The 26,151-nt window shown below is 40.4% G+C and overlaps 2 protein-coding genes across 10 annotated transcripts in view; one reads left to right on the forward strand and one right to left on the reverse strand.

Moving 5' to 3' along the window:
• The window catches only part of LMNTD1 (lamin tail domain containing 1), a 339,143-nt gene extending 326,497 nt beyond the window's left edge, over window positions 1-12,646 (reverse strand). For 7 of the 8 annotated variants that reach the window (XM_042848562.2, XM_042848596.2, XM_042848557.2 and 4 more), the window contains exons 1-2: window positions 12,018-12,646; window positions 4,398-4,509 (exon numbers count right to left, since the gene is read on the reverse strand). In XM_042848562.2, coding sequence (XP_042704496.2) covers window positions 4,398-4,509; window positions 12,018-12,031 — 126 coding nt within the window. In that variant the 5' untranslated portion in view covers window positions 12,032-12,646. The remainder of the gene's footprint in view (window positions 1-4,397; window positions 4,510-12,017) is intronic. The other variant, XR_010592973.1, reaches the window with a different exon arrangement.
• The window catches only part of RASSF8 (Ras association domain family member 8), a 138,957-nt gene continuing 125,434 nt past the window's right edge, over window positions 12,629-26,151 (forward strand). Inside the window, exon 1 of one of the 2 annotated variants that reach the window (XM_005296646.5) lies at window positions 12,629-12,923. The gene's annotated coding sequence lies outside the window, so the exon portion shown is untranslated. Of the gene's footprint in view, window positions 12,924-13,736; window positions 13,852-26,151 lie in introns of those variants that run through there. The other variant, XM_065569021.1, reaches the window with a different exon arrangement.

A 26,151-nucleotide genomic window follows, 5' to 3' on the forward strand; every position in this document is an offset into this window, starting at 1 on the left:
CAGAAGACCATGTGCTGGGTTCATGACTGTCTTGCTTGACAGAACTGGAAGTCACTAAGATAAAAAAAAAGAGGATACTCTTTGACAAATTTATTTTTGAACACTTCTTTAGAGTCTCTGGGCAAAATTTAACCCCAGTATTGTTCCAGGAAGTCCAAGGGAGTTTGCACAAAGGCTTAATTTGGCCTTCTCTATTTGTCTTTTAATAGTAACTAGCAAAAGCTAGATGCTAGTTACACTCCTATAATAAGAAAACTAATATATTCTTCTCACTTCGTTCATTCTGCCAAACTCTCACACCTAACCACTCCCTTTCAATCCTTCTCTTTCACCTGACTTCTCCTCTTTCAAATCCCAATTCAAAACTCACTTGCATAAGGCCTATCAGTGCTTTTCACCACCTGTGGAAGAGCTATTATTCCCCTACTTAAAAATACACTTCTGTACCCCATACTACTAGCTCTTTGGGGCAGGGGCTGTGTCTTTATGTGTTTGTACAGCACCTACCACAACGGGGCCCTAATCCTTGACTGGGGCTCTTCAGTGCTACAGTTAATACAAATAATTAACAATAATAATATGGGATGGCTCTATCTCTTAATCATCACACCAGCTAAATATTTGGTTCAGAGCGATTTGTGTCTGCTCTGGTTTTGGTCTGGGCCCAGTCTTAAATACCGCAAAGTCTCTGAATGCATTTGATACCCCCTAAAGCCAATGGCAGTTGAAGGCATTTAGTAACTTGTAGTGCCAATCTTTTAGACTGTAGTAAGTTCCTTGGGGAATAGACTGTATTTTCCTCTACATTTGCTGCAACAAGTGGCTGATGATCAATAGTAAACAACAAAGCTAGAGTTAGAAAATGTGGAGGAGCAACAATAAAGAATTATTGCTCTCCAGGCTCCAAACTAAATACTAATTAGAGAGAATAATAAAACTAAGACGAAAGAGCTTGAAGAATGCACTTAAGAATTGTAATTTAATGCTAGCATATTTCCCCAGTGTTTTAGACAGTGTCTACAATTTAAAATAACCCTCAAAATGTTCCTGTTAAAACTGAGCAAATCATCTGCAGCAAATAAACTACTCAAAACAGTTAGCCTGTTTTAATGCTTGTTGGATATCTGCAAGCAGGTAGGACTTGCTCAGATTTATTCATTACAGCCCCAGTTCTCCAAGGTACTTAAGAGCATATATAACTTTAATCACATAAGTAGTGCCTATGGCCCCAATCCTCAGAGGTATTTAGGGCTCCTAACTTCCATTGATTTCAATATAAATTAGGAGCCTAAATACCTCTGAGGACCTGGGCCGACGTGCTTACATATATGCACAGGGTTAAATTTAACTTGTTGAATCAAGGCCTATTTGAATTTACTCAATACATTTTTTGCTAGTATTTTTACTCTGTGGATTGATCATGAACAGTTTACAGTAAATATTTGATACTCAACATCTGTGTTGATTACTTGTAATCGGTCACATAAGTCACATGGTGTTTCTGTTCTCTGATTGAATGAAGCTAACTTATAATCAGGACAAGAGTTTAAAGAAGCCACTGGGGCTTCGAACTTCTCAGCAAGAGACATTGTGAAGAGCAGAAGTATCAGGAGAGTCAAAGATTAGCTCAAGGAGAGCAGGAGATTAGGAAATTTTAGACAATTGTATACTCTTCATTTCTGGCCTACAATGCCATTATTCTCAGAAAAAGTAGGCTAATATAAAATAAATTGGCTGGGTGAAGACTTTCCATTAAATTTCCTCCTCCTCATATTTGTACCGTGTGTGTGTGCGTGTAATGTACATGGCTCTAGTTTCAAAGGTACATTCCTACATTCCTGCCCTACTGTGTCAAGCTGCGTCCCATTCCATAAAAAATATACTGAGCTAGATCTTCAAGTGTGCCAGAGCTCTCCTTAATGCATCTGAGGAAGGAGGAGCATAGGTGGTTGAGGATAGTAGGAGAAAAGTTTGGTCCCTGGCACAAGTTAGAGAATCCCCAGGACTGATGAGTCAAGGTTTCAGGAGAGCAGCACACTCTGCCTCATCTCCTTCTGTCCCCTCCCATCTCTGGAATGTCCTTGCCATGTCTGTTACACTAGTGAGACCAGGACTTGTGGTGTACAAAAATCTATACCAGCGTTATGCCATGTAATAGGCCAGTGGAATCCCCAGCTGCTATACATATTAGGGCAACTCTCTCTGTCCTTTTTGTGCTGCCAGCATGGCCAAAAGGGATGGAGCTGGGGTTGAGGATATGGAGCACCAATTCTAGCATGAATACATCAGCAGACAAGTTTAAGTTCACTTCCCCTGGCATTCATGCTGTTGAAATACATCCTCTGAACTTTTCATGGAAAGTGATCCAAAAGGGGCATAAACATGGGCGAAGCAAATGCACACAAGAATATTTCAATTTAAATAAATGTTATTCAAATTAGAGCAAAAACTTCATGCTTTGTTTTCTGTGGTATTCACCTAGCGCTAATTCCAATAGTATTTGAAAGAAGTGCCCTTTCTTATATGTTCTACATCCACAGAGATCAATTCTAGGAGTTTTCTTACATATAATCCATGATACTGTTGCCACTCATCAGAAGTATTATTTAATATTATTAATATTATATAAGTATTATTTCATATTAGTATGAAAGAACTAGAGACCCTGGAATGCAATATATAAATGAAGATAAATTCGAAATAGTCAGAATAGAAACTTCTTCCAATCTTTTTCTAGGGAGAGTGAAGGGGAGATAATTTGGTGAGTTAATTACTGATGAACCCTTAACATTTTCCAAAGAATGTGATTTTACTGAATAATAAGCAGCAGTTCATGGAATTACAGAGAATATAATGCTATAAAAATGTTTTGTAGATTTCATAGATTCAGCTCAGGAAAATGAAGGAGTCTTACTTTAACATTTTTTTCTTTTAAAAATATGTCCCTGCTAGTTCATGTTTTGTGATAATTTTTGTCAGATAATTGGCAGCCATTTTTTCCACTCTGTTTCACATAAATGTTAACAGCTAATGTAGGCCCCACTCCTACAAACACTTAATCATCCCAATTCATAGGAAAGACTGGAAGTATAGTAAAACACCACCCGGGCTTACCCAGGAGATCTTCAGTGACCTGAAACTCAAAAAAGAGTCGTACAAAAAGTGGAAACTAAGTCAAACTACAAAGGATGATTTTTAAAAAACAACACAAGCATGTAGGAACAAAATTAGAGAGGAACAAAAATGAGATTAAACTAGCTAGGGACATAAAGGGTAACAACATATTTTATAAATACATTAGAAGCAAGAGGAAAAGCAAGGACAAGGTAGGCCCATTACTTAATGAGGAGGGAAAGACAATAGCAGAAAATGCAGCAACGGCCAAAGTTTTAAATACCTTTTTCATTTCAGTTTTCACCAAAAAGGTTAGCAGTGATTGGACAACTAACATAATGAATATCAGTGTAAATGGGGTAAGATCTGAGGCTAAAATAGCAAAAAGAACAAGTTAAGAACAACTTTGACAAGTTAGATGTCTTCGTTACTCTACTCCAGTTACTCTAAGTTATGCTACTCCAGCTATGTGAATAAGGTAGCTGGAGTGGACGTAGCCTTCACCGACTCACCACAGTGTCTTCACCGCTCTGCATTGATGGGAGACACTCTCCGATCAACTTACCTTCCTCTTATCAGAGAGCTGGAGTACTGGGGTCGACTGGAGAGCACTCTGCTGTCGATTTAGCGGGTCTTCACTAGACCCACTAAATCAGTGGTCTCCAACCTTTTTATGCCCAAGATCACTTTTTGAATTTAAGGGCAACCCAGGATCTACCCCGACCCTTCCCTGAGGCCCCGCCCCTTTCCCGAAGCCCCACCCCATTCACTCCATCCTCCCCTGCCCTCTGTCACTTGCTCTCCCACACCCTCACTCACTTTCACTGGGCTGGGGCAGGGGGTTGAGGTTTGGGAGGGGGTGCGGGCTCTGGGCTGAGCCTGGGGCACGGGGTTGGGGTGCAGGTGGGGCTGCAGTCTGCGGGCTCTGGGAGGGAGTTTGGGTGCAGGAGGGGGTTCCAGGCTGGGGCAGAGTGTTGGAGTGCAGGAGGGAGTATGGGGTGCTAGCTCCAAGAGGGGGGATCAGAGCTGGTGCTGGGGGTACAGGCTGCAGGAGGGGGCATGGGGTTCAGGAGGGGGTACGGGGTGCTGGCTGTAGGAGGGGGTTCAGGCAGGAGCTTGGGGTGCAGGAAGGGGTATGGGGGGCTGGCTCCGGGAGGCTGCAGGTTAGGTGGTGGAAGAGAAATGCTGGTCCAGCATAGCTGGACCTGCTGTACTCATGCTACTCCTGGTCTTAATGCTGCAGAGCCATTCAGAACCTGCCTATTGAAGGGGGTGGCACTTACCTCAGCCATCCCCACGCCGCTCCCGGAAAGGGCCAACACACCCCTGCAGTCTCTGGAGGGTGACACGTGGCTCTGCGCACTGCCCCTCTCTGCAGGCACCACCCCTGCAGCTCTAGGGTGACCAGACAGCAAGTGTGAAAAATCAGGACGGGGGTGGGGGGTAATAGGCACTTACAGAAGAAAATGCCCCAAATATTGGGACTGTCCCTATAAAATAGGGACATATGGTCACCCTGTGAAGCTCCCATTGGCCACAGTTCCCCATTTCCTGCCAATGGGAGATGTGGGGGTGTGCTTGCAGGCAGGAACAGCGTGTGGAGATCCCTCCCCCACCCCCTGCCCCAGGACTGCGGGGGTGTGCTGGCCACTTCCAGGAGTGGCGTGGGGCCGGGGCAGGCAGGGAGCCTGCCTTAGTGGCAGCCCTGCTACACCGCCGGAGATCACAATCAATTGGGAGAGTCTCCAGGATTGACCAGTCGATCGTGATCAACTGGTTGGTGACCGCTGCGCTAAATCGACTCCTGCTGCAATCGATTGCAGCAGCGTCAATCTCCCTGATAGTGAAGACAAGCTCCAAGACTGCAGGGCCAGATGCAATACATCCTAGAATACTTAGGGAACTGGCAGAAGAAATCTCTGAGAGATTAACTTTGAGAACTCATGGGTAGGACAGGAGAGATCCCAGAGGACTGAAAAAGGGCAAATATACACCTCTACCTCGATATAATGCTGTCCTCAGAAGCCAAAAAATCTTACGGCATTATAGGTGAACCCGCGTTATATCGAACTTGCTTTGATCCCCCGGAGCGTGCAGCCCTGCCCCCCCTGGAGCGCTGCTTTACCGCGTTAGATCTGAATTCATGTTATATCAGGTCGTGTTATATCGGGATAGAGGTGTAGTACTTATCTATTAAAAGGGGAATAAGGACAACCCAGGGAATTACAAACCGGTCAGTTTACCTTCAACAGCCTGAAAGACAATAGAGCAAATAATCAAACAATCAATTTGTGAGCACCTACAAGACAATAAGGTGATAAGTAACAGTCAACATGGATTTTTCAAGAACAAATCATGTCAAACCAACCTAATATCCTTCTTTGACAGGGTAACAAGCCTTGTGGATGGGGGGTGGGGAGGGGGAAGCAGTAGATGTCATTTATCTTGACTCTAGTAAGGATTTTGATACTGTCTCACATATCTTCCGATAAGCAAACTAGGGAAATATAGCCTAGATGAAATTACTATAAGGTGAGCGCACAATTGGTTGGAGAACCATACTCAGAGAGTATGGTTCACAGTCAAGCTGGAAGGGCATTCCAATTGGGGTCCCACAGGGATCTGTCCTGGGTCTGATTCTATTCAATATCGTCGTAAATGATTTGAATAATGTCAGAAAGGGTACACTTGTAAAGTTTGTGGACGATACCAAGCTGGGCAGGGTTGCAAGCACTTTGGAGGACAGGGTTAGAATTCAATATGGTCTTGACAAACTGGAGAAATGGTCTGAAATAAAAAGGATGAAATTCAATAAGGACAAATGCAAAGTATTACACTTTGGAAAGAATAATCAATTCACACATACAAAATGGGAAATGATTGCCTAGAAAGGAGTACTGCAGAAAACGATCTGGGGGATATAGTGGATCACAAAGTAAATATGAGTCAACAACGTAATACTGTTCCATCCCAGAATGATATTAGCTTTTTTGTATTAGCAGGAGTGTTGTAAGCAAGACATGTGAAGTAATTCTTTGACTTCACTCAGAATTGATAAGGCCTCAACTGGAGTCCTGTGACCAGTCCTGATTACCACACTTTGGGAAAGACGTGAACAAATTGGAGAAAGTCCAGAGAAGAGCAACAAAAATGATTAAAGGTCTAAAAACCATGACCTATGAGGAAAGATTGGAAAAACTGGGTTAATTTAGTCTGGAGAAGAGAAGACTTGGGTTGGGGGGGACATGGTAATAGTCTTCAAGTATGTAGAAGGTACTTTTACTGATGAGGAGTGTGATACATTGTTCTCCATATCCACTGAGGACAGGAAAGAAGAAATGAGCTTAAATTGCAGCAAGGGAGATTTAGGTTAGACATCAGGAAAAGCTTCCTAACTGTTAATGTAGTTAAGTATTGGAATAAATTACCAAGGAAGGTTATGGAATCTCTGTCACTGGAGGTTTTTTAAGAACAGGTTAGACAAACACCTGTCAGAGATGGTCTAGATAATACTTAGTCCTTTCTCAGTGCAGGGGACTGGATTAGATGACCTATTAAGGTCACTTCCAGTCCTACATTTCTAGGATTCTATGTGTGTAACTTTATGTATATGAAGAGTCCTGTTAACTGCTAACTTCAAGTCCCATTGCATATATACATGCTTAACTGTTTGCAGGATTGAGAGACTTCTACCACAATAAGTAGTCTCATAAACAAGCATACATTGTCTGTACAATTTTTTCTTATTTTGTAATTTACTTATCCTAACAAAAATTGTCCATATCTTCTCAAGAGTGTAATTTGATTAAGCTATATATTTTTGTAAATTTTTAAGTTGTGGTTGTTGGTAATTTGCTCATATGGATATATTTAGTGTCTCTGATTTTCCTTTTCTTTTCATTGAATATACATCCCCATTAAAAGGGAAAAAATCTTATTCATTTGAAAGAGCTAAATGTTCCCTGGCTTTCCTCAATGAAACTCACCTTTTGTTCTTAGATATTAGCAAGAAACTGTTTTTCACCAATCACTCTCCTTTTACCATCCAATAAAAAGAACTGAGTAAACATTTTTCCTCCAATAAATATCTTGAAGTAAGTATGACCATTATTCAGCAAAGCACTTAAGCATGTGATTAGCTTCTATGCATGTTCTTCTGTTCCATAGACTTAAATCAGACTTAAGTACATGCGGAAAAGCAGCACATGTATATAAGTGCTTTGCTGAATCAGTGGGCTGGTCCACACTAACCCCCCACTTCGAACTAAGATACTATATAATAACTATGTTATTCACATAGCTGAAGTCGAACTATCTTAGTTCGAACTTACCGCGGGTCCACACACGGCAGGCAGGCTCCCCCAGCGACTCCGCGTACTCCTCTCGTGGAGCAGGAGTACTGGCGTCGACGGCGAGCACTTCCGGGATTGATCCGGGATCGATTTATCGCATCTAGACAAGACGCAATAAATCGATCCCAGAAGATCAATTGCTTACCGCCGGACCCAGAGGTAAGTATAGACGTACCCAGTGTCTGCCCTCTTCCAATCCAAAAATACAGAGGGAAGATGGACTGAAGCCAAATTCAACAGATTAATCTGAATTGCATGTAATGTACTGAGCCATTATGTTTCCAACAAAGTAGATCCCTTGTCCTTTGCCACTGTAGCTGAAAAAATAACTTCATTGCTTGTTATGCCACAGAATGTTGGTGGATACTTTTACATATTAGCCCTACAGGTCTGTCGCATCTTATGCGCATTTAACATGCGCGATTTCAGCTTTACGCTGTCGGCAAAAACAAACAAAAACAAAAAGAGAGAAAAATAACAATTTTAATACTGTACTTGTAGTGCGGGCGATTCCCATTCAACTCAATGTAATTTTGACTATACGCGGTTTTTGCTTTATGCGCTAACCGCGGAACGGAACCCCCGCGTAAGATGAGACTCGCCTGTATTCTTGATAGTCTGTTTTAAACCCAATTTTTCTCTTTTCTTTCCCAGCTATCTTTGTCACCTCCAGTTCACCAACTAAGCATATCAAATCACAGATGGTTACTCAGTGCCAATAAGAAGGCTCCATTTTTTCCTCTTCCCATCACCACATCTTCCAAAAGATTTCCCTTTTTACTCTGAAAAATAATTGCTGAAAAATATTTTAGATGCCTCTATTGGACATATTGGCTTATCAGGCCATGCACACATGATTCTGAAAATTCCATGCATGCCACCTTGATTTAGCAGGAATTTGTGCTACTTTCCTCCCCTTTACAATTAAATTGGGGGAGGGAAGTGGGGGAAGAGTGTGTTTATAGTCAAAACAGTTACATTGTCTTTCTACTAGCAAACAAGCCTCCTAAAATAAGCAGATGAAACAAAAGTCAATATTGATGAACATTGTATATGTTATTACATATATCCTGAATATATCAAAAATATTTTGAAATTTCTCTAGTATGGCCATTAGTTACTTAAATGTAACAGGGTTTTTTTTTTTAAAGTAAATGTCTACCAAAAGAGGTGGAATTATAAGTCCAAGAAGGGTATTATTTAACTCGGAGAAAAAAGACAGAAAACTAGTTTTGGATATGAAATCTAATTGTGTAAAATGTTCCAGGCTCCAGTTCTGTTGACCTTTTGAAGTGGTAAACAATAGAAGTGTAATGACTCATCATGTGACTGTTTTTAGTAAGTAATAAAATTTTTAAACAAGGATTTTCTTCATCTAACAACAACTGGTTTCCCAAAACTTCTTTCCTTTTCATATATGAAACCCTGGATTCTGAGAAATAGTCTTGTATCTTCAGTCAGCCAGTATTTCAACTCCTGTTCTGCTTGCATGTTTTAGGAAGGAAGGGAGGAGTGGTATTCTGAATGCTGTACTTTTTGCAATCTTTATAAGAATAGTTGGCTAAGTAACTTGCAACAAACAGTTTATTTGGCAAAATGTAAGCTTTTTTTTTTCCTGTTTGTGAATTGTCTGCAATCAGACTGTGACTTATATTAATTTATGCACTCTTCATAGTTGTAGAAATGCTTCATGCAAACAAATCTCATCTTGTATTGCAAACTGATTGTTAACTGTTTGCTGCCAGTATTTCTTTTCCTGAAAGTATCCTGTTGGGACAGTCTATATTTGCAATTCCTTATGGGCAAGGTATGTGATTGGTCACCTGTATCACATAGCATTGTTTCTGCTCCCTGACTGGATAACATAATCTTTGTAAACTTTTTCAATTACTGCCCAAAGCAAATTTCATTTTGTGATGAAATGCATGTCAGATACAGGGCCAGGGTTTGCTTTCAGTAAACAATTCATATGAACAAACCTTAATTTGCAGAAATATTTACAAAAAACAACATGGTCAAAACTGAATTCTGCTTAGACAGAACTTGAGAAATTTACCAGTCAACTAATAGCCAGAAGATTAATCCTTTTAGGCACAGGTAGATAGGAAAGCCAGGGAGCGGGCTCCACCAAGAAAGTCCAGGTTCTCTTGGTGAAGAATCAAATTCTCTTATCTCCAGCCACTGGGTGCTTGGATTGCTTTTATGGTGCCATCCCTCGACCTACTTGAGAGCTCGATCTTTTGTATTAGCATATAGATGGGTTATAATTTTGATGTTCTACAATCTCTTAATTGATGGAGCTTTTTGTTTCTACCCTCAAATTCAGAGCCTCCTAACTGCACTGGGGAGAGGTCTTTGCTACTTAAGCTATTAGCTCTGTTTTCTGGGTCCTCCTTCCCAGTGAACAACTTTTGTTGCTTATGTTAACTGTCTCCAGCAGCAGCATTAGTATGAAACTGGCATGATTCTTCACAGTTCCACTACTCCCCATCCAGCCCTGTACATCAGCTGTGAAACTGACCAGACCTGGAGCTCCCCAACTACAAACTCCTGAATCATGGAGGTATCATGTTAACTTTCCAAATGTGACCAGAATGTATATTCAAAACCATAAAGGCTAGAAATGTATTTATTTACAAGTGTTGAATAAGATGCCCAGGGAGAATTTTGGTTGTTGAGTTTAGTGTACAGATGCCAGGTGGTGGTGGCCCGTGATAGGCAGGAGGTCAGACTAGATGATCTGGTAATCCCTTGTGGCCTTAAACTCTGTGACTATGATTCCAATATTATGGAGCTATGTTAATTTACACCAGCTAAGGACATGACCATAATCCAACAGCAAGTATAACAATTCTACATTTTCATTTCAAGATGTGTGTATTCATAAATTCATATCTAGAACAGGGGGGCATGGATCAGCATTCACATCACACTCCCCGTCAGTACCCGGCCCAAGCTGGGGAAGCTAATGATCCTACCAGCAGACCAAATTCAGTGATGAATCCTGGTAACATGCCTCCTGAGGCACATTGCGCATATGCTAGGAAGATCTTGAACAAAAGTCATCATATTAATGTAGAGAAACAACTGAAAAACACAACAATTGTTGTTGAAACAGCTGTCAGGAATAGATATGAGCACATCTCTTAGCACAACTATCCCTTCCTTTCTGAGGGCTCTCCAAAGCTTGCTCTCTCTCTCTCCCTAAAGCAACAATTTATAATCCTGGGTTATCAATGACATTTTCAAAACAGAAGAAAACTTTCTTTTATAACATGCTGATTTAAGAAGAGCTGAGCACTCAGAACTCCAGCTGAAATCAATGAGAGATGCAGGTGCTCAACATTTCTGACAATCATGCCCTAAATCCATAAAAGCAAGAAAAATTGTTCATTTTACCAATCCAATAGAGCACTACCTTTACCAGCCCACATCTGGCCCTTTAGTCAAATGAATGCCCCTTCCCCTCTCTCTCTTAAGAGCAGAGAAGGGACAAAAGGAAAGTTAGGAACTTTAGAAGTGATGATCATATGAATACCAAGATATCTGTGCTTTAGCAGAGGCTTGTGGCTTTGCCACATGTTGTTACTGTTGTTGTTTATGAAGTGTCCACAATGTGCTCAGTGAGATATAGGACATAAAAGGAAGAGGAAGTGATTATAATCTAACCCCCTGACTTTACAAGCATTTATGCCTGTGCTTAGTTTAAAGCATGTGAATAATCCCATAAAGCCCCTTACAGCAACTGACTTCAGCGGGGAGCTATGCAGGTGCAGAACTCTGTCTGCCTGGAGTCAGTTGAACGACTGGGGCCTCAGAGACAGATAGGAATAGAACCGCACACTCTTAGCCTACAGAAGTAATTTGGAGTATTGCTAAAATGTGAACAGGAGTAATCTCAAACAAAACAAAAGTAAAAGAATCTGCATGAAATATCCCTATTTTAATTATGTAAAATAAAGTTTCAAATAGTTAAAATCTTTTTAGAAATTCCCCTCCCTCCCCCCACATGAGTTGGTCTTGAGGATGTACATGTATATACATACACTAACGCTGGGCAAAATTTGTCATTAAAAACTTTTTTGGACAAAAATGACCTAATTTGTTTTTGTAACACAAATTTTTACTTCCTTTTTCAAATTTTCCAAGTTTTTTCCCCATTTTCAAAAACGAGAAATTATCAAAAGTCAAAACTTTTTTGGCTTTTGGAAACCAAAAATGACCATCAAACATTTTGATTTTCGGTTTTTTTATATATATTTCTGCAACAACAACAAAAAAGCGTTTCAAAGTTTTAGAGAAAATATTTACCATTTCTTACCTATCTCGCTCTCTCTCTCTCTCTGTGGTATAACGGGACTCCCTCTAGAGTAAGAATATATTAAGTCCCAACTGGCCACGGTCTATAATTAGTGGAACCAAAAATCCCCAGACCTTTGGGGGAGGTCAGAATCGATAGTTTCCAAGCAGGGTGAATGAAAAACTAAACCTAACACAGACAAACCAAAGAGCATGCAGCTGAGCATCGCTTCGTTTATAGCTCTTCCTGACCTGTTATCGCTCATGGGAAATCGCGCGCTCTCCTCCTTCCTTCCTCCCGGTTCCTAGCCCTGGCTGATGCTGGTGCAGACGGCGGACTCCCGGAAGCGTTGGGAGGGCAGAGACAGCGCATCCCGGAGTTTCTCACCCCTGTTCTGGGGGTTGGCATGAAAGAGTCTCTTTTTAGGGGTTCTCCTTCAGGCCAGGTTTTAAATCCCCTCATGGAAGAAGCTATTGTCCCCCCCGTGTGATGCAGTCAGACACTTCCAACACCCCCTCCCCGGCGGAGAAATCTCCCTCCCTTCGGGGAGCCCTGGCACTAGGCGGGCAGCCCCTCGGGATGCGGCCCGAGGTGCGGGGCCGGGGCTGTGCTTGGCGGCGGCGGCGGCGGCTGCTTTAAGAGCTCCCACAATGCCGCGCTGGTGTCCCGGTTCCGTTACACTTTTGCTCCCGGCCGGGAGGCAGCCGCCGCCGCCGCGGTGCGGCCACGGGAACCAGAGCGCGGAGCAGACGGGGCTGCGGTGCGAGCCCCCCCGCGCGTGCACACACACACATTGAGGGGCAGGGGGAGGAGCTGGGTGCCCGGGCCCCAGCAACGCAGGGACAGAGGAGGGGGCAGCAGCAGCCCCACACTCTGCAGCCCGCCCGCAGCAGCGCCTGAACTGCCCCCCTCGCTCCCGCTCCAGCCCCCTGCCGGCTGCGCTTGGCAGCGAGGCGGTCGGGATCCCCCGCCCCCTTCCCGGGCTATTTGGCCGCTGAGGAGGAGCGGGCTGCCCGCACTCGGGGTTGCTGCCTGTCCGGAGGAGCCGGTGCGGGGAAGTGCCGACTTGCCGGAGCCCAGAGGACGCGCCCGCCTGCAGGATCCCCCGGCCCGCGCTCGCAGCAGCCGCCGCCGCGGGGCTTTGCCATGGCCGAGCTGTAAGTGCAAACTTCGGAGTGTTTTTTCCGGGAGAGCCCCCCGCTCCTGCAGCCGCTCCCGGGCTCTCTCTTCACTCGGCTCTCTTCCTCCCCTGCCAGGAGCCCTCTCGCTCCCCTTTTATTTGGCAGTTTTCCTCTCCGTGTTTTCCTGCCTCCTCTCGCTTTCTGTTGCATTTCTCCCCCCTTTCCGCTCTCCTTCCTCTTCTGCGTTTTTTCAGTCCCCTTCGTATTTCCTCTTCTTTTTTGGCAGTCTTTCTCGCTCTCCCTTTCTTTCGGACCTCTCCCCCTTGGCTTTCCTCTCTTTTTTTCTTTTTTTGCATTTTCCATCTCCCTTTTTCCGTCTTGCCATCCCCAACTTTCCCCTCCTCTTTGCAGTTCTACCTTCAGCCCTTATTCGTTTCTGCTTCCGTTTGCATTTTCCTCTCTCCCTGGTTTCCCCTACCCGTTTCTCTTCCTTCCTTGTAAGTTTCCTCTCCCCTTCTATTTCACCTTTTCCTGCCTCCTTGCAGTTTTGTCCCCTCCCCCGTCCTCCTTGTATCTTCTGTCTCCTATAGCAGCCGCATACAAGTCTTAAAAAGTAAGAGGTATTTTTCTGTGTCCTTGAGAAGAGAGGTTAGAGGCCACTTTTGCTGAGCAGAGGAATCTCTGGTTCTGTCTTTCTTTCTGCCTTCCATTTAATGGAAATTAGGAAGATTTCTTCTTCACAACGTGGACTGTTTTGTTTTTCCTGTCCAGGCAGTGACGATTTATTTGATGATTAATCTTTCTTATTCCTCTCCCCTGCCCCCTCTCTCTGCTAGTAGAGGGGAAGAAAAAAAAGATTATAAGTAAATCTGTTTTGCCAGCAGGGAGTGGATCAGATTTTAGGAACAGTGTGAGGAAAGCTTGAGTGAATCATTTACAATAACAAGGCTTGGAACTTTAAGGGGTAAGGAGGCGGATTTTGGTCCTTGGTTTATGCAGTAGTGAAGATTGTTGTAAAGGTCTGTGGCTATTGGTGATTTCTTGATATGGAATACATTTTTTCTTAAGTTTTTGAGTCATATACTTCTGTGTGCTAACTCCTTTTGCTTGTTAATCAAATGTCATTTTGATGTGACCAACAGAGCCACACATTAAATTGCAGGTCAATATTACCCTTGGATTTGATCGGTGTTGTAAATATGAAGGAGATCGAGGGTACATGTTTGGCATGCTCTGTAGAATAACACCTGTCTTGCATTTGGACCCTTGCAAAGATATCAAAGCTTGACATAATAACAAAAATCACCAGACGCTAATTACATCCATGACAAAGTTTGCTGTACTGTGGGTTATGAAGTCTGGCTTGTGCTTTACTATATTCTGCACCCTCCATAGGCAGCACCTCTAGTTAAAATTAAATATGCCCTGAACTGTAGAGAGAAAATAAACCAATTATCAATTGATTTCTATGAAGATACCTGGTTAAAGATTGTTTTAGTTTGTTGTGTTATGACTAACATAGAGAACACTAACCTGATGGTCTGATTATATTATTTTAGAAAAAATGTGTATAATTCATGAATAAAATGCTGACTACTTTACCTAGAATTGAACCAGTCAGTTTTAATCTTGGTTATGTTGCATAACCCACTGTATATATTTTCAGAAAATGTCATTACGGATTGATTTGTTGCCTCCCTTCTCATTTTTTGTGGGGAAAGGGGTAGGGGAGTGGGTCAATATTTTCAGCAAATTTTGTTTAGTTTTAATTTTTTTTTATAAAATAGGTAAGACTTGACATTTAAAAAATTACTAAGTCATAAAAAAGCAATCCTTTCAATGAAAGACAGCACAATGGTTCTCTCCTTGGGGAACAGAAATGATTGTCTCATTCGCAGAGTTGTTCTGAAAGACATACTACTGAATAACAAAATAATTTGTGTAATGCAGTTTCTACAGCTATATAAGAACCTGTAAATCCACTTCCTCCCTTCTCCCCTCACTCCCCCAAAAGAGAAAAAATCCCCATTGAAGCTGACCCTGCTTATTTAAACTAGTCAGCTAATAAAACGATGGTTCTTTGGCTGTTCAGAGCATGTAGGAGACAAAAAGGAAAAACTCTGAATGGGTTCACAGAAGACAGATCGGGAACATAGTAAATGCTGTTGGCAACAAGTTTGTGAATCTTTTTAAACTATATATTGGACTCCATTCATTGGTGGTATCTCCAGAAATCTGAAAGAGCATGGATTCTGTTTCTGCTTCTGCCTTGAATGGCAGTGGGAGCTTTACATAGACAGTACCCATCTGTACCTGAGATGGTGTTGAGCTTTCCATTCATGTCTGTAAATTACTCTTAAGATCACTTGTTGAAAGTGACTGCATGCAAATTTGTTAGTATACAGTATTTGTTTAAAAATGACAGTGCCTTAGAATACTAGTTGAGGAACCATATTTGTTAGAATATTCCATGTGTGTTCATGCACTATATTGTGTTTTATAAAGCTGCAAAGTAGAAAAATTCCCGATGCACACAGTTTACTTTATGATTTGAAAGTAATATACAGTATATGAGATGATGGGAATTTAGTGTTGGCTTGAGACAGAAGTTCTTTTTATCCACAGAGCAGGCATGGCTTTGACAGATCAGTGCATACTTACTCATAATACCCCATCTGCATATCTCTAACCTGAACCAAAGGAATAGTTCCATTCTTATTTCTTAGCTTCTTTGCAGACACTGCAGAAAGGAGACTTGTTAGTCCAAATTGCAGTGTGAAGAAATGTCCGCTAGGAACTGGACTGTTGCCATCAACTCTGATGCATACAATTTCTGATCTTATTGAGTCATGTCCCAATGAGATTGGCTTGAAAATCATGAGATTTTAAAAAATTAATACATTTTGGGTTCTTTGTATTGCCTTCTGGTTTCTGAGCCTTAAGGGTGCACTGAAGATAGGCTGTAATCTCAAATGTTTGCTTTTCTGCAAGGTTTAGGATCAGTCATAATATAGATTCTGATGATGTAGTGTTTGGGGAACTAGTTACAGGAGTAAGTTTTTGCAGAATCCGACCACAATATTGTATGTATGGAACACCTTTAGACTTGAATCACTGTCATCTTTGGCTGTAGGGATGACATCATCTCATGCTGTCAGAACCCCAAATTCTACCTGGACAGTTAGACCAAAGTATTCAAACTGAGGCACCGAAATAAGTGGCCTGACTTTCATTCAGAGGTCTAACTTTAGGTATCCACAATTGAAAATTTTGCCCATAACTAACTCGGAACTATTTCCAGTTGGTGAAAGGAAATTGACATTATTGTCTCCTTTTTGACATTAAGAGGAGTTTGCCTAAATCTTTTGTGCATTGGCAGAATATATGGTTCTTTCTACAGGCCTGTGTCAAGTTGTGTGATAGTCCTGTGATACTCTGGGCTTTTAGATGTTGAGATGAGAGCACAGAATTTGCTCTAAATGGGACAGGAAAATGGGATTATCTACAGCCCCTGAAGTGAGTATTCAGTGAATCTCCCACCGTAATTACAGCTCCATCAGTCTGTAATGCTTTCATTCATATCACTGAAAATTTTCAGTTTTATGTTGCCACAAATAAGTGAAGACTTTGTTTGGAATTTGCCTGTAAGGATTTAAGCAGCGGTTCAGTAGGAAACACTTCTGTACATTTTAAGGAAAAAATGGATTGTTGCATTTCATATGCATAATGCATTACTGTAATCAAGTCACCTTTTAATTTAGCTTGTCTTGTTTACTCTAATATTGTGTTTGAAAAAGGGATTATCCCCAACAAAATAAATCTCAGTTCTTCCTACAGTCCAGGATTATTGAACAAAATGTCTTGCTGTGCAGTATTGTTGTTGCATTCAATGTTGTATGATAACACATGTTATTCAGCTGTTGTTGATTCCTCAGTGGCATAGACTTCAAAGGAAGGCAGTGAAAGAGAGCCATGGCAAGAGAAAAAAGAGTTTAGTTTCAGTGGTCTGTACCATCCAGCTGTTTAAGTACTTTACAGAACTATCGGAGACTGTTCAGGCATCCAGTTAGGGCTGACAAGCAATTACATCTGGAAATGGAACCTACTTTGGAGGACCACCTAGAGGGAAGCTAGCATTTAAACATTCCCTATTTTATCAGTGCTAAGATCTTCAAAATCCCTTTTCAGTAAGGAAGGATGAGGCTCTTTGTAAGGATGCCTTTTGATATAATATTGACTTTACCTAGTTCCTGGTGGTATTGTGCTCTATTTTATTTATGTAAATAATTTGTTCTTTACTTTACATGGCATTATTAGAATGAGAAGAGAAGAAGAAAAAAAAACAGGCCATGTAGGGATGCCCTCTCCTTTCATAATTTAAATGATTGATTATACATATATTTTGCTAATACTAGAATTGTATTTATATAATATTATTGGCTAAGTATCCCAAATGCTTACAAAAAATCATATGGATTTAAAAATCAAACAATATTAATGAAAATCCTCATAAAACCAACACATTCTGCCAAAGACCTTGTGAAACAAAAAGTCCTTTAAACTTTAATAATCCCAGTTAATTCTTTTATCGTCCTCCCAGTTTGAGCATGTTTCCTCTTTGTGTTTATTTTTCTCTGTTGAATTGTATAAGCTACATATTTATCAACTATATTTTCTCAATCAATTTGTCTGTCTGTATATTGCAGTGCTGCTAACCAAGATTTTATCTTGAGTTTTGTGATTTTTTTTTAATTTGGTGTTTCACTTAAATTCCCCGTTCCTGGAGTCAGCTGATTATGTGAGCTAATATCTTTTATCAGATCAACTTCTGTTGGTTAGTGTCCTGGGATCAACATGGCTACAACTACACTTCATCATTTTTGAACATTTGGGGTCAGCAACCTTGATGTAGTAACCTATTCACATTACTTATTTGTCTGTAGAGGGTCCAGTCTCCTGCTTTTAGTGCTAGTGGGAATTGTGTGCACATTGATGGGAGAACACCTTCAGTAAAGAAGGTACTTAAGTTCCCAAGACTTTTATGTTACTTTTTATATGAAGATGAAATTCCAAAATAAACTCCATACCATGCAGGTAACTCTGAATGTTATTGGCCTTTGCCTTTATATTTGTTGACTTCCTGATTTAGAATTTTCATGTGACTTTTATCCATTCAGTGGGTGGTTCCGTCTTTCAGGTGGCTGCTGTAGTGAAGTTCTCTCTCTAGTATTTTAAGATAGTGGGATTTAACATTTGCTTCAGAATTTTAATTATATATTTATTTCCCTGTTGCTCTGTTGAGTGAATGTAGATGTACAGATACCGTTCTTTTCTCCCTGAATTTTCTTTGCCTTTGTCCCTAGGTTCAAATTGGTAGTCTGAATTCATTTAATAGGGCAAATGTATTGTTCTGATAACCTTGTGTATTATTAGCCCTTTCATCGCAACAATACTTAACGTGTGGTTACCTCTCTTATGACGCTGGATCATCCAGTTCTGAAGTAGCTGGGGCCGTTTCGGTGCTTTCTTTCACATTTGGAAGTTTAAAGTACTGCATTACTTCAACTGAATTGAAAGGAAATTAGAGAATAATATATTCTGGTCACTAGACATTTAAATCACTTAACAGTGTTTCAGACTTCTGTTTTTAAAAGGGATTTGGAATCTTCCCAGAAACCTTTTTTTTTCTTCCCCTTTTAAATTGTGGCTTTATAATTAAATTCAGCTGTTCCATAAAGCTGTGGGAGTTGAGGGGCAGGGGAAACTTCCACTTGCAAAAAGTGTACACACACTTTAATTAATAAAAAAAAAAAGTAGTGTGGTTTACAGGATAGAGCACTGGATTGGGACATAGGACACTTATGTTCTATTCCCAGTGCTGCCATTAGATTACTGCGTGACTGAGAGCAAGTCACTTCACATTCTTGTACTTCAGTTTCCCCATATGTAAAATGTGGATAATGATACCGATACTTTGTAAACTGCTTTGAGATCTACTGATGAAAAGCACTATATAAGAGGTAGGTATTTTACAAATAATGAGTAGATTTTTCTGGACATTTCGATGGTGATGTTTTGTTAAGATTGAACATTAAAAAATAACACTCATACGAAAACACCTCACAATAATTAGGCTTACAATAACTACCCAGCAGCATTAATACTTACGTACAGAAAATTTAACCATGCCAGCCAGTAACATAAATTGTTAACTCTATTTAACCTTAGCTAGCAGACAACAAAAATGGAAAAACTCTAGAAAAGCTTCATACTCCCAAATCATACCGAGTTACATATCCTCGTACAGCACACAAAGGAGGTTTTGGAGTGAGAAGCTGTGAGATTCATCACTCTAGGCTTAAGCAGAGGATTCAAGCAAACCATCACCTTGGTTCCTTTAGACTCAGAATCCAGGCAGAAGAAATAATGAAAAGGCAAAAAAATGGAAAGTTATCCAGTGTGTACACATCACTATATTCCTGGGGGCGAAAGGTGGAAAAAGGCCAGAGTTAATTGTTTTTTTTTTAAAAGAGGCTAGCAATCTAGATAGGAGTTGTTTAAATGTGCTATTAGTTAATATTGCTAGCCATACAAACTTAAGGCTAATATCTATAGCAAGCAATATTAATTAATTACTTTAGGTACTCGTGTTAACATTCAAATAGAAACATATGGCGGGAAAAGTGTCTTTGTACTTGCCAGTCAGAAAGTGACTTTTTTTTTTAATCACCTTACTCATCAGTGCTGCTCCCTGTGCGTGTGCCATATCTGCTTTCATTGGACCTACTCCAACTCCCGCTGAAGTCAATGGAAGACTTTTCATTGATTTCATTGGGAGTCATATCAGGCCTTTACTAAGTAAAGCACTTCTGTGATGTAGATTGGACACCCTGTGCAGGCCACGTGTTTCAAACAGTACTGATGAGCAAAGAAACTATTGGAGAACAGCAGCTGAGTGTTGTGCAATGCTTCCATCTCACTGTTGGATTGGAGAGAGGCGATCTGATTTTGTGGTGAAACCCTTTGCTAGAAACATTGTTCAAACTCCAGAACTGTAGGCAAACCAAGGATGAATTAGCAAGAGTCTACAGAATAGTCTGACTGGAAATTACTGTGTTTTTAACAATTATTTGTGGCATCTTCTTTCAGTCCAATAACTAATAAGATAGCCGCAAGCTGTTTAACTCTGCTACACAAAATTAACTTTCATTTTGGCTTTAGACTGTAAGTGACAGAATACATTAAACCTAGTTGTGCTTTGCTTCTCCAAAAAAAGAACTTTGTGGCAAATTATAAAATAGGTAAATATTTGCACCCTTATTGTAATGCCATGTTCTGATGCACTTGGTAGCCCTGAAAGCTAAGCAAGCTGTTTTTCATTTGCTTGCTCTCTCTGCATAAGCTAGCAAGCAAAAACTGCATGCTGAAATTGATTAGAGCAGTGGTTCTCAAACTGTGGGTTGAGACCCCAAAGTGAGTTACGACCCCCTTTGAATGGGGTTGCCAGGACTGGCTTAGACTTGCTGGAGTCCGGGGCTGAAGCCCAAGCCCCAGTGCCGAAGCCAAAGCCTGAGGGCATCAGCCCTGTGCATTAGGGCTCAGGTTGCAGATGCCCTGCCTGGGGCTGAAGCCCTTGAGTTTCAGCTTTGCCCCCCCCCCTGCCCAGAGTGGGGGGGCATGGGCTTTGGCCCTCCCACCTGGGGCAGTGGGGCTTGGGTGGGCTTAGGCCCCTCCTCCTGGGGTCATGAAGTCATTTTTGTTGTCAGAAGGGGATTGCAGTGCAATGAAGTTTGAGAACCCCTGGATTAGATCATAGTTTCAAAGCCTGGTGTATGGTAAAATAGTTTTGTGAAGTCGGTCAGTGTGGCACAACCTCAGGAATCTTGCCACAGAACTTGGACTTATTACCACAGGATTCCAGTGGTCCTTGATCTTATAGGAAGGTGAAGAACTTTTGATTCCAAATACCAATTCTCATCACGGTCTACCAAGCAGCATAAGGAAGAGACCCATTTTTTATACCTCTGGAACTGAAATAAAAGAAACCCTTTTATATTCGGAAATATCCAAGTGTCATTTTTTTTCACATCTGATTTTTTTTTTTTTTTTTTTTTTTGGCTGGGACTAGAAGTTCCAAAATACCATAAGAACAACATTCACTGTAGTATTTTCAGATGGGAGGACATGTGTATGGTATCCTATGAAAGATTTCCAGCTCAGTCTTGTAGATGTAAATGGGCAAGAGGTTTTGTGTGCTTATCTGATCTCTTTCAGGTTAGTAATCATATTCTCCCTGTCAAACTGCTGACCTCAATATCTGAGCATCTTCAGTTGTTACTATTACTGTTTGTATTACAGTAGCACCTAGAGGCCCAAGGTCACACAGCAGGTTGTAGCAGAGTCAGAAATGGAATTCAAGTCTCCCATATGAGTGCCCCATTCATTATACCACACTTTCTTTATCCATTGTAAATCTCCTCTCCCACATATCTTCCAGGTCTCTGTTATCAGATTACTTATTTACTGTATAGTCTGCCTTTTATAATGTGTGCTGAATCTTCTTAACGCCCTCACTGTTGATTCCACATTGCACCTGCTATTGGTCTGTTAACACTTTTAATTAGTGCACTGTTGGTGTGCTCAGTGCATTCAGCAGCACAGTCAATCCTTTTCTGCTCTGATGTATCCTGAACTTTTTGCCATTTCTTTTACTAGGAGATATACATAATATATATGGATAATCTCTTGAGTGGCTCTTTTTGTCATAGTCCTCACTTCCTCCAACATATGTTCTCTCTTCTTCCTCTGAGGCGACTTGTTTTTTCTAGCAGGTCTCTTCATCTTCCTTGGGGGAAAAAAAGTAAAGCAAAGAACATTTTAGCAATTTTTTTCTCTTAGGTCCTTCGCTGACCTTTTTGTGTACTTGATAAAATTATGTTTTTCATTTTTCTGTGGTTTTCCTTTCATTTTCCACCTTTGTTTATTTTTCAAATGACTTCTTGTAAGTGTTAACTCGCTCTGTTTTACAAATTCATACATGGTATCGTACCACTTTGCCTTGAATTAATTTTATTTTAATACAAAAATTACTATGGTGTGTAAATATTTTCCATATATATATTACTTTACATGCCACACAATAATATTGATCAATAATGATGGGTAAGAAACAGCATAAATTTCCACTTTTACTTCCCCCAAATTAACCCTAGTTCTTGAGAATTAACCCCATATCAGAGGGAAGAGCATTTTAATTGAAGCTATTTTGCACCCTCAGTTGTAGGACATGCTAATAAAAACAGATGAAAAATACATATCATAGGGTGACAAATGCAGAAGAAAATGGATTGGATGGGGTGGATTTCAGTATAGGGGAAAATAAAATAGCAATTGCGATACTCATGGTATCTGGCAAAAAGTTATGACAGATTATTCATATCAAAATCATTGTTGTATAAATAGTGGTTCTTTCCCCCACATTCCCCTTCTAAGTGCCAGGGATAAAAAATAAATAAAAATAAACTAACAACATCAAAATTCAAATGCCAACATCTCCATCTCCTCCTCAGATAAAACATGAACTACTCTAAGAATAAATATCCGCGTTGGTTTAAGAACTCTCTAAGGAATTCTTCCCACTTACCGATATTAATTACTGAAGCTCAACTCTCTCAAAAAAATCAAGCATTCTCCTTGGAAAATAATCCTGAAAACTACTCTTAGAAAACGGAATATTTTAGCTAAGCACTTTCCTGTGTGTTTTATTTACAGCTGTGAACAATGGAAAAATAAGAATCAGTTTCTTCAGCTTTTATTTGTCTCCATGACTTGGAATACCTGTGAGTCCTAAACTATAATAAAAGATTGATTCGGACCTTAATTATACCAAAAAAGTGACATTGTGTGACTATATGTTCGTAAGACTGGGAATGGAAGAAGCTATTAAGTTGTTCACCTCTAGGTCACTAGTTCAGATACTACCTAGGTCAATATAATGACCTAAATTTGTTACCATTTGATTGCTGTCCTGCAATCAATGTCAAATGAGTTGGTCTCATTCAAGTTTATAGATTACAAAAATTGCCACAATTGTTTCATATTGATTCTTATATTGGTAGTCTCAGGAGAGAGGCAAGGAAAATGAAATATACTTTATTCATGCTGAAAAACTGAGCATCAGACTTGATTTATGGAGAAGTAACAAGTATTCTCCATTTAATAATCCCCATGTTACTGAGCTATGTACCTGCTCCCAGATCTGTCTACCAGGCCTGTGATGCTTTTGTACCTCAGTCCGCTTAAACGTGAGACAGTTTGTATGGACAGTTTCCATTGGTTTGCATGCTCATGATTCTTGGGACAACAGCTTTATCAGGTAAACATGACTTAAAATCTTGGGACCTACATCTTGAATCTAAAGAAGCTAACTACATTTTTTCCAGCAACTGACATTTTTCATGAAAGATCGAAAAAACATCTTTGCTATGTCTGAATAACAATGAAAAGTTTTGCCCTTTCACTGAATTACAAACCTTTGTTCGTAAGATTTATGATTGCCCCAAATCATCGTAGACTTTAATCGAACTGATCACATGCTTAAGGTTCAACACATGTGAAAGTGTTTGCAGGATCATTCGTCTCAAACACATGGCTTCTGAATTGCTTGAGAACTGCTCTTTCAGCCTGTCAGAGAGACAAGGTGCATGAGGTGATATTTTTTATTGGATCAACTTCTGGTGGTGAGAGAGACAAATTTTCATGCTTAAACAGAGGTCTTCAGCTCTGTGTAAGCTCGATAGCTAGTCTCTGTCACCAACATAAATTGGTCTAATAAAAGATATTACATCACCCACATTGTCTCTCTAATGGGACCGACATGGCTATAACAACACTGCATACTTTCAGCCTGTTTGTCTGAATTGTTCCTCTAGTCCAATTGCTTGTCTCCACTTTTGTAATATCATAAAATATTTATTTTAATGTGTGAGTGGGGCAAAAGTGGATGACTAGATTTTGTGTGTGAGATGTTGGTATGAATATTTAAATATATGCATTCAGGAAATGCTTTCAATTCTATTGATACGCTCTTTAGATTTTCACCACTGAATGTGTCTGTAACAGTCAATGTCATTAGAGAACAGAGTACCTTCTGACCAGTTGTTATCTGAGAGATTGTACAAGTATTTCAGATGTCTTGAACAACTTGTATTTTGCTTTGGATGACATGATTTCAAATGAACCTCTTCATTATTTGCCAGCATAACCAGTCTGAGTGAAATAGCATACAATTATGTACTATTTTTAAGAAAGTAAATTTCTTTCTCTTGCTCATGTTCGCATGAAGCCATGCAGCAGAAACCACTCTTTACCTGCAGTGTGAATGCAAAGAGAAGTATAACAAGAAGGGAGGTTTATTCTGTGATGGACAGGATATCTCACCCTCTCTGTGTTCCCATCTTTTACGCCAGGAGGTTACTCCAGCTTTAAGGTGAAGGGGGTGGATAATGATGTCACAACTTGACAGCTGATGGGTTGTCTCCCCTTTCCCCTATCTTTAATTTGGATCTTGTTTCTTAAATAAATCAGAATACTGCATGTAACTCAGGCTCTGGCTGCTGGGCTAAAAATAGCATTGTAGACGTTCAGGCTTGGGCTGGAGCCTGGGCTTTGAGACTACCCCTCTTGATGGGTTTCAAAGCCCAAGCCCAAATGTCTACACTGCTATTTATAACCTGTAGTGTGAGCCCTGCAAGCCTAATTCAGTTGACTTGAGCTTTGAGACTCACTGTTGTGGGTCTCCTTTTTTTGAGGTGTAGTCCCATGGGACTTGCCAAGGCCACAAGGAGTGTGTGAGACAGAACCAGGATCTGAAACCTCATCTCTTGAGTCCTAGTGCAATGACTTAACTGCAAGGCCTTCTTTTCTTTCCTCATCCTCTGGTATAAAGTGTACAGTTGACCAGTGTTTACTGACTGTAGACTTAAATGGTTATTAGATGCAAACACCTAATGTTTAAACTGTGGGATAGGGAGAGTCTTTTCATTCTGTCTGTACAGTGGGGTCCTGGTCCATGACTGGTGCTCCATGCACTGCCACAATATAAATGATAATTAGCATTGTAGAGAAATCATGTAAATAATCAGCTGACCTTTTGCTGATGACTATGGTCAGTAGTGCTGGGAAGTGGGAGGAAATGTGAATCTGTTAAATACTTTTCAACTGTTAATTTAATGCATCTGCTTTCATTGAATGACACAAACTTCAAGGCAGCTTGTACTTGGATAAGGGGTGGAAATAAAATAACACTGTCATTTAGAGCAAGGAGGGGATGTACTCTCTATTCATAACAGTAACTATCTTCCTTTCAAATTGGCAGAACTTTGAGGAGAAATAAGTCAAGTACTTTCATGGGCTATGGAAAGTACAATAAAACAGGCCATGTGCCAGAGCACTGTGTGAGATTCCTGCCCAGGTAAACAAAACCAAAGAACAATATTGAAACAGGTGATAAAACAGGAGACGTATGGCTTGTACTTGCAAAGCAGCTTAATGATAGTGGCAAAAGATAACTGCCAAATTTCAGTCTCTTCCTTTCCCCCGCCCAAAAAAAGAAATTGGAACACTTTTCACAGATCCTAAATAAATGTTAAAACCTTGATTTCCTGATCGTTAGTTGATTCCAGTTGTGTAACTACCACTTCTCTTTCATCTCTCTTGGTGTGTTCTGTAGTGCTCATCGCTGCAGTATTTGAGCACTGAGCCACAGTTTTATGTATACACATTTATTGGTTTTGACTTTTGGTTAACTGTTAGTCTACAGGACCAATTATTGACAAATGCACATTCAAGCCAAATGAGAGATCATATCAGCAACATAAATTCTAGCAAGTGGTCTCTGTAATAAAGTAGAACTTTGCAAACATAAACATGGCTAATGTGTACTTTTGCGCATATACATGTTGGCCTCTTTCTGACTCTTACCAATATTTAATAGTAGAGAGCTGGTATGAGTTCGCAAATTACTAAGATTGTTATTGTTTACAAAATATTTGACAGTAAATAAACCACAACTGTCAAAGTCTTGTGATTTGGTTGTTCAGTGACATAGCACATTTGAATTAGCACAGCTGTGCTAATTTGCAATCAGTGTCCGTACCATTAGTGCAAATTAAGGAGGTTGTACTTTATATTACTGCATTGTTAGTGCACCTTGTTGATCCTAGCTGTTGCTGTGTGTGTAAGTAACACCACTGTATTTGCCAAT

This window comes from Chrysemys picta, chromosome 1, assembly GCF_011386835.1.
Source record: "Chrysemys picta bellii isolate R12L10 chromosome 1, ASM1138683v2, whole genome shotgun sequence".
In the NCBI taxonomy this organism is placed as follows: Eukaryota; Metazoa; Chordata; order Testudines; family Emydidae; genus Chrysemys; species Chrysemys picta.